The sequence below is a fragment of the Peromyscus eremicus genome, chromosome 10 (genome assembly GCF_949786415.1).
Source record: "Peromyscus eremicus chromosome 10, PerEre_H2_v1, whole genome shotgun sequence".
Classification (NCBI taxonomy): domain Eukaryota; kingdom Metazoa; phylum Chordata; class Mammalia; order Rodentia; family Cricetidae; genus Peromyscus; species Peromyscus eremicus.
The window spans coordinates 7,974,690-7,983,849 of record NC_081426.1 but is presented as its reverse complement, the minus strand read 5'-3'; the positions used below and the strand labels follow the sequence as shown (position 1 = coordinate 7,983,849).

The following is a 9,160-nucleotide window of genomic DNA, read 5'->3' as shown; positions in this document are numbered from 1 at the left end:
AGGCACTGGAAAGCCCTGGCTGGATTTACAGGCAGTTGTGATCTACCCGATTTGGGTGCTGGGGCCCAAACAGTCCTCTGCAAAAGTATTGTGCTCTCTTAACTGCTAAGCAATCTCCCAGGGCAACTGAAATAACCCTTCAAAAATGTTTCCACCAGCGGCTTGGCCCTTTCTAGGCCTGAGTTGGCGGAGGACACAGATGGCCCCCCCACAGACCTTTTGGTTTGATGGGGCACAGTCAACCAGGAACCCGCCTGACACCTCTGGCCGGGCAGTGGGGTACGGTCATACCAGGTGCTGCCCAAGGTGTCTAGGCACGGGCACGTGAGAGAAGAAAAGCAATAGTTCCAGGCCATGCCTTGTGGCAGGGGTCGGCAGGGGTGGGCAGGACTCAACCAAGTACCACCTGGCCCTGGCCCTGGGTGATCCGGCACCATTGTGGTGCACCAGTACAGGCTGGGGAAATGGAAGAGAGAGGCACAAGGGTCATGGGCTGGGGAGAGAGGTGGATCTGAAGAGGTGAGGGTGGTGAGGGACAGGCTGATGTGAATGGGCTGCTTGCCACCTGAGCCCCAGGTGATGTCTGGACCTGCACTATTATCAAGGGCCAGGTCCTGGTCCAAGACCCTGAGTCCCTGAAGCAGCCAAGGCGTCTCTGTCGATGCCTGTGGCTCCTGTTGCCACCAAGGGCCGTGCAGTCCTGTAGTCTTGCCTCCACCTAGAGTCATGTTGGTATTCGAGGGCCATGCTGCTGCAGGGGCCATGCCAATCTGAGTGGCCTGCTCTGCCACTCAAATGTCACCTGGGGCCATGGTGACATCCTGGCCCTGGCTGCTGCCGAGGACCATGTCTGAGTCTGTGGTCTGTGTTGATGTCCTGGCTCATGTTGCCACCAAAGGCCACACGGATGCCCACGGTCTAGGCCACAACCTGTGACCATGTTGGTGTCCAAGGGCTGTGCCACCGCTGAGGCCAAACCTATTTGAGTGGCCAGGGCTGTAACCTGGCCATCCAGACCAGGGCTGCTGCCAAGGCCATACTGATCTGGGTGGCTGGTCCTGCTACCAGGGCCATGGAGATGTTCAGACCTGGGCTGCTGCCTAGGGCCCTGTCTGGGTCAGTGGTCGTGCTGCAGCTGGATCTGTGATAACGTCCATGGCCGTGTTACAACAGGGGGGTCATTGGAACTGGGCAGTCCTTCACTGGCCCTGGGGTAGCTGGCCCTGTCCTTTGCTGTATACTGTAGCAAGAGAGCTGCCCCCTCCTCAGGGAAGATGGTCCCGCCCCTCACCACAGGCGTGCACCTCACCTGGGCAGCACACTAGAGCTGAGCCTGTGGTCGGGGGCTCAGCTGACCCTGAGGGAGTAAGAGCGGGAGAGCTAACTCCGAATCCCCTGTCTGCCCTGTGAGAGGAAGGTACCCTCCCCGCCTCACCTATTACCGCCTCACAGGAGTGGGCCAGCCAGCCCTGCCCCTCACCGGCTGCAGCAGGAGTGGGCTCTGCACCTGTCTGGGCCGCACACTAGAGCTGGCCCTGCGGGAGTGAGAGCAACAACTCCTTCTTCCATGTGGTGACACCGGTGAGGGGAAGATGCCTTCCCCACTCTGCCCTTGCTGCTTGAGGCAGGAGAGAGAGCCGGTCCTGTGGTCACAAAAGCGAGAGAACTGGCCCTGCCTCTCACCAGGTGCAGCACTCGGGAGCAGGCTGGCTCTGCACCCCACTCGGGGAGCACTCGAGCTGACCCTGTTGTGTGTGTATGGGGGGTGGGCAGGGGTATGCGCAGGTGAGCCAGCCCCTGAGGACGCAGGAGCAGCAGAGGGGAGCCCCGTCCCGCACGCTCTCTCCAGCAATGGGGAGACGGGGCAAAGAGTGGAGCTTTCACACCCTGGTGGTGTGAGTGCAGGTGAACTGGACCAGGGCCCAAGGGCCTGAGAGCAGAACTGCTCTGCCCCTTGCTGTCCAGGGAGCTAGTCCAGGCAGTGCTGGAGAGCTCGCCCAGGTGGTGACCGTGAGGGAGAGCTGGCAGGCTGACCCACCCAGCTACCACCCAGGCCCAGTGCTGAGGTGACCCACCCCAGCATCCACTTCATCCATGAACTGTCGGGGCATGTGCAGGGGCCTGACCTTCAGATCCCAAACAGCAGGATCTCCATGACACAGGACAACAGGACATCCAAGAGGAGCCCCAGTGAGAGCCCATTCATTACCTGTGGTGTAGCAGGAACCAGTGGCACTCGAAAGTAAAGAGGAATGAAGTAAAGGGTAAACGGTGCGTCTCAACGGGCCACACTACAGCCTCCACGACGAGATTCTGTTTCTTTGTTTTTCTTTTAAATTTGGTTTTGTTTTTTGAGGGGGGAGGTTGCAAGGGCAGTGGGTGGATGTGAGGGGACAGGGAGATAGTGGGGTCAGAATGATTGATGTGAAGTCCACACACACACACACACAACACACAAAATCAGTAAGTTTAAAAAAAAAAGGAAAAAATGTTTCCACTAGAATTTAGAATTAACTGGGGCAAACCCCTTTAGGGTTAGAAAGTATATAGTTGTAACAAAACCCAACTGAACAGTCTTAAGCAGTAAGGAAAATTAGTCTTTGCAAGTAACTGTCCCGAGTACATTTCCTCAAATGGTTCCCTTTTTAGTTATTAAAATGTGGCAACTTTGTCCTCCGATTCCCCTCGGGAAAGCAGTACGGTTTCAGCTGCTCCAAGCAAGATGTTCAAGGTCTCCCAGGAGAAGTGCACGCCCATTTAAACACACTAGAGACATTACCCCCTTCAAGTACTCCGCCAGACCCCTCCTCACCTCTCCCGGCCCATAACCCCAGACATACTCTTGAACAAATCAAGGCGGTTGCTCAGCACCACTAGCTGGAACAAATCAAACCTCACCTTCTGCGTTTGTTTACAAAAGGGCCAGACTCTGGTAAGGACATTTGAATATTTAACATCCAAACAAAACTGGAGTACTGCTGGCAAAAAGTAGCTATTGTTAAAGTTTTCTTAAAATATCTGTCTGTTCAAGTATAGATAAAAACTAAAAGATGTAGAGGACCAGCCCCCACCTTATTTACCCCAGATACTCTTGAGGAACGAGGGAGGAGAGACTTAGAAATAGAGAGGAGAGAAACAGAGAAAACACAGGATAGACTCGGGTGGGCCTGGATCCTTATCCGCAGGCCCAGAACTTTATTCCAAAGGTCTATTTATAACAATGCCAAGGGGTGGAGCAAAAGATCTCTCCCTTGGTAGTTGCAGTCACCTGGTACCCAGGCTCATGGCCCAATCAACCTCTTATGCAGTCCTGTTGGGTACAGCCACTAGGAAACCTAGTGGGCTCCAACAGAAAGAATAGGGATTTATAAACTTATTTCACAACCAAGGTATCTGATAATTCAAAGATCCACTTTTAACCAATGCAACATGCCCCAAGTCTTGATTCACAGAAACAGTCCAGTCTGGCTTCCCCATGTCCATAGTTCTCATCTCTAAAGGGTGACGATGGAGAAAGGGACTGGAAGGACATCTCCTCCCGCGTCTCCTAGCTGGGTCTAATGAGACACAAACTCCGATGTTCAGACCATTGCCCTGGCCTTCTGGGCATCACTCATCATCTTCTGCTTCCCATTGATGTCCCTTTAATTTCCTTTTTAATCTTTGTGTCAGGGCTGGGAATGTGTCAGAGGAAGAGCACTGGCTGCTCTTGCAGAGGACCTGGATTTGGTTCCCAGCACCAACATGGAAGCTCACAACCTCCCAGTTCCAGGAGATCCAGCTCCCTCTTCTGACCTCTGCAGGAACCAGGCATGCATAGACAAACACGAAGACAAAGCACTCATAAAGACAAATCTTTAAAAATGTGTATCTGTATATGTGTGTTTATACATATGCATGTGTTAGTGCAGAGACCAGTGTGTGTGTACAGGTCATAACCTTGGCTTGGTCACCTTCCATTTTGCTTGAGATGGGGTCTCTTGTTTGCAGCCTGTGTGTATCAGTCTGCCAGCTCCCAGGGATCTTTGCTTCAAGTGTTTCCTATGCGGTGCTGGGATTACAGTTGTGTGCCATTGTACCAAGCTCTACGTGAGTTCTGAGGATCCAAGCTCAGGGACCCGGCGGTGGCTTGACTTAGCTCTGCACACAACGCATTGATTTCTAGGTAGCGAACAGCTGCAAACAGAACATCAATAGAACTCTCTCTCTCCTAGTATTTTTTCTACTGGATTATGCTCATAACTAAAGCCCACTGTTGTTAAGTAAACCTCATCTTGTGTCTTCCTGAGTATGCTGTATGAATGTGCCAATTACGGCAACACACCCACACCCATAATTTTTACAGAGACAGGATTTCCTTCTCAAGCCCAGCTGGGTTAAGGGAGCAATGAGCATCAGTAGGTATTGATGCTGTAATGCTGGGGTATACTCAGTGTCTACATGACCTTCCCTCTGTGTTTTTAGCTTTTCCACCACTGGCTGCTGCTCCTTGACTTCAGTGCTACTGCATGTACAGCTATGTCTCTGATGTCAGTAGTACAAGTACCCACATACCCTTAGCACTTTACTACATCGCACTGAAACTGTTGTTTTTTTTTTTTTTTTTTTTTTTTAACATAGTGGCTATTCGCCATTTAGAGTTCTCCATTCTTTTTCATGGCACCTTGGATTTACTTTATGGAAGAAAAACATCTTCAATTTATCTGAGGATACTTACTAAATTCACTTTCTGGCATCATCTGAATTATCCTTTTGATCTTACCTTGGTTTTCCTGTTACGTGGTTTTTCAATGTTCTTTGTTGTCTCCTTGCTCTACAGTGCATGATTATATTCAGAATGGAACATGATGTGCTAGCTAGTTTTTATGTCAGCTTGACAGAGGCTAGTCATTTGAGAGGAGGGAACCTCAGCTGAGGAAAAATGCCCCGACCAGATCTGCCTGTGGGCAAATCTATGAGGCATTTTCTTGACCAGTGTGGGAGGGCCCAGCTCACCGTGGGTGGTGCCACCCTTGAGCTGGTCTGGTGGTCCTGGGTGCTGTAAGCGGCAGAGCAAGCCATGGGTAGCAAGCCAGTTAGCAGCTCCCCTCCAGTCTCTGCATCAGCTCCTGACTCCAGGTTCCTGCCTTGAGTCCCTGCCCTGACTTCCCTCAGGAGTGTGACCTGGGAGCTGTGTGACCTAGAGGAAAGAAACTGTCTTCTCTGCGTGTTGTTTATGGTTATGATGTTTATCGCAGCAACAGAAACGCTAAGACAGGTAAGAACTGACACTTCAGTGTCTTTCATTTGCATCCCTCCGTTTCTTCAGGACGGCTTGCCTGTTTTCCCGTGAGCTGTCTTACCTTCTGCTTTCTTTTCAGGGTGGTCACTGTGGCCAAGGCGGATCGAAACCTCACTCAATAGCCCAGGGTGGCCTCCACCTCTCAGCGATTCTGCTTCAGCTGGGATTACAGATGCTCTAGCAGCCAGGGTCTCCGCAGCTCTTCACTAGGCTTTTCTCTCCTTTGTTACTTTTGTCTTGACTTTTAACTTACTGCCTGTTTGTCGGATGTAATGAAACAGGCAGCGTTTTCTCCCAGGGTGTCATTCTTCATGGAGAGTTCTCTGATTCGTGTGGACTTTATCCTGTTTAGGGTATGGGGTCTGCCATAACCCATCTCTTTTTCAAACACTGTGTTCAACCGTCCTGGTGTGTTCAGGAAAAGCTGTCCCAGGCATGTGAGATGCCAACTCTGTAATACACTACATTGTTCTTAAGCTTGTCTGTGGGCTTTCTAGTGCATCTCAGGGGTTTGTCAGCACTACACATTGTGTCTTACTCTGCTTTCTTCTTCAGACATGCAAAACTTTATTTTAAAAACTGCTTTCATTACAATTTTAAAAGTTTGAGAAATCTTTTTATCACCCTAGAGGGTTGTATGTGCAGCAGAGCATATTTGATCTAAGAACATTAAAAAGGTAAAAGGTAACATCACAGGCATCTATTTAACTTCTGAGAGGTATTGTCATCCTCAAGGAATTGGTGTGGTTTGTAAGATAGTCTTTTTTTTTTTTTTTTGGTTTCTTTTGAGACAGGGTTTCTCTGTGTAGCTTTGCACCTTTCCTGGAACTCACTCTGTAGCCCAGACTGGCCTTGAACTCATAGAGATCTGCCTGGCTCTGCCTCCCGAGTGCTGGGATTAAAGGCGTGCACCACCACTGCCTGGCAGTTTTAAATCCAAATGTACACCTTGGTTCCTTCACTTAGGACCAAAGAAAATGACAGAGGAACAGTGGTTCCTGACGGACATGGCTGGGGCCCCAGTTTTTTCTTCCCGGGGTTGGTTCCCCACATACACCCTTCATTCTCTACCCCCTTTTTGTGGAGGTGAATCTAAATCTTCTTTGACTGGAGCATGACACTGGGGTGTACCTCTAATGTTTAAAATCAGAACTCACGTGTGACTGAACTAAAGACTCCCTGATGCCACAAAGCTATGGGGGTAGCACAGAGGGACTCTGCTCATGGAGCAGCCAGTTCCAGGAAGCCACAAGCCTGAGCTACACCTCACCCATGTGCTGTGTTCTAATTCTGACCTGGAGCCAGAATTCAGAAAAATCTCCAGACCAATGGCCCTGAGCATGAACTGACCTGTCAGCAGGACAGGACTTGGGCAGCATTTCCCTGCTACAGACTTCCGGTCAGGAGAGAGGTGTTGACTTTCACCTTAGGACTGAACACAAGCCCTGATCATGTTACCATCACCAGCCTTCATTCAGTCTAGCTTAGGCAGGGTTTTCTTTTTTCAGACAGGTCTTCACTCTAGCCCAGGTTGCCCTGAAACCTACTGTGTAGCTGAGGCTGGCCTTGTAGCAGTCCCTGTCCCAGCCCCACAGAGGTGCAGACTCAGACATTACACAGTGACACCTGGCAGGACTAGTCTATCCCTCCTCACTCAACTGAATTTTCTTTAAAGGTTCGAATAGATTATTTTTTCCATATGAATGTATAAAGTATTCCTTTAGTTCCAGAAGAAAATGGGAATTTATTTTTTAAATGTTTTATTATACTTTTATTTAGTGTATGCATGTATGCATGTATGCCATGGCACGAGAGTAGAGGCCTGAGGACAACTTGCAGGAGTCTGTTCTTTCCTTCCACTATGTGGGTCTCAGGGATGGAACTCAGGTCATCAGGATTGGTGGCAGGAGCCTTTACCCACTGAGCCATCTCGTTGGCCTGAAAAATTTGGAATTTATTAGAAACACACCTCTGGCAGCGCCTCCTCTGAACTTGTAGGTTCTAGTGATTCTAACTGCTTTCTCCTGTTAGCTCAGTTACCTCAACATCCCCTCGTGAGTTCAAAATTCCTTTAATGTCTCTTTAGCCAGTTCCTTTATAGTAAAACCTCTCTTGAGAATCCTAGCATCCTTTTGTTTTCCTAATATGGTGTGTTCACACTCTTCATTATATAAACAACGTAAACTGCTAAGAAAAAGCAATAAAACATATAAGGTGGCTACAAGCCAAAAGGCATTCTATAAAGTGTCAGTCACACAAATCTCAACAGTGGTGTCAGACAGTGGTCCAGTGGTTAGTGCAGAGACGGCACTGGCTGCTCTTGCAGACTGCAGTCTGGTTCCCATTCTATAAAGTGTCAATCACACAAATCTGAACAGTGGTGTCAGACAGTGGCCCGGTGGTTAGACAGTGCAGAGATAGCACTGGCTGCTCTTGCAGACTGCAGTCTGGTTCCCTCCCAGCACTCAGGTCAGGGACTCAGCTGCCTGTAACTGCAGCTCTAGGGGATGAGATGCCCTTTTCTGGCCTCTGTGAGTACTGCACACACATTCACGTACTCATACACCCAAATAAACAAATCCTAATGAATTTACCACAGAACTAGACAAAGAAATCGATTCAACAAAATAGCCCTGGCATAGGCTACACATGCAGACACACACTGTGGGAGGCAGCACTGTTGGCTAGTCACTGTGAAGGGAGTCATTCCATCAACAGAAGAAAGGGTTAGAGCTCCACTTCACACCAAACACAGTACCACGATCCGAGATAATCTCATCAGGTCTAGTGACAGTCTCCTTACTGCATTCCACCTAAAGATGAAAAAGAAAAATCTAAAAACTTCTAAAAGCAAATATTACAGTAAATATCAGGACCAAACAGGATTTCTTAAAGAGATGGAATCATAGACAGAAGTTAATATATATACTTATAGTCTAAATTAACCTCCTTCAGGTATGTTGGCTCAAGTGTGTAAAAATGATTTTGGAGGTGAAGACAATACTGCCAGATGTAGTGGTACACCCTTTAATCCCAGCACTCGGGAGGCAGAAGTAGGTGGATCTTTGAGTTCGAGGCCAGCCTGGTCTACAGAGCGAGTTCCAGAATAGCCATGACTACACAATGAGATCCTGTCTCAAAAATAAATAGATGAATGGATGGATGGATGGAGATAGGTAGATAGATAGACAGAGAGACAGACAGATGAAAGAAGAACTGCTGTGAGTTCCAGGCTAGCCTGGGATACCATCTCAAAACATGGGAAACTAAACAAAAAAGAAGAAAAAAAACCTTCTATGAATCTTTAACAAGCTTAAACAAAATGGAAAGAAATACCATGTTTTGAAAGGTAGAAGGTACTTATAATACATATAACCAATAAAGGATCAGTATGTAGAGTATAAAGTGTGCAATACATACAGAGTATAAAGTATGCACATTCATATATATAAAGTAAGTCTTAAAGCTCAGTAGGAAAAGATACTATTTAGATTTTAATACATCTGTCCCCTTCAAAATTCAGTTGCTGTCAATTTGACAGTATTAAGAAACGTTTCTGTTATTTTTATGTAGAGTCTTACTATGTAGCCTAGGCTGGCTTCAAAATTGCCATCCTCCTGCCTGAGTGCTGAGATTACAGGTATGTGCTACTTTGTCCAGCTGAGTCTTTACATAGCACTGACTGGCTGAGCTTGCCTTTCGCGCTTTCCTGAATGAGGATGCAGTACAGAGGCTCTCGCTATACATCATGAGATTACCTTGGATTTGGCTTCTAGTGCTAAGAGAAATGTATTTCTTTCTTTATAAATTACTTTATGGCATTGTTATTAGCAGCACAAATGGATTAAGAATGAGAAGAAGAAACCCAAGTGACCAATA

General features: G+C 48.0%; 1 protein-coding gene across 8 annotated transcripts in view; it reads right to left on the bottom strand.

The window, feature by feature from the left end:
* Positions 1–7,024: 7,024 nt before the first annotated feature.
* The window catches only part of Sanbr (SANT and BTB domain regulator of CSR), a 62,382-nt gene continuing 60,246 nt past the window's right edge, over positions 7,025–9,160 (bottom strand). For all 8 annotated transcript variants that reach the window (XM_059275301.1, XM_059275297.1, XM_059275299.1 and 5 more), the window contains one exon: positions 7,025–7,219. In XM_059275301.1, the coding sequence (XP_059131284.1) occupies positions 7,195–7,219 (25 nt within the window). In that variant the 3' untranslated portion in view covers positions 7,025–7,194. The remainder of the gene's footprint in view (positions 7,220–9,160) is intronic.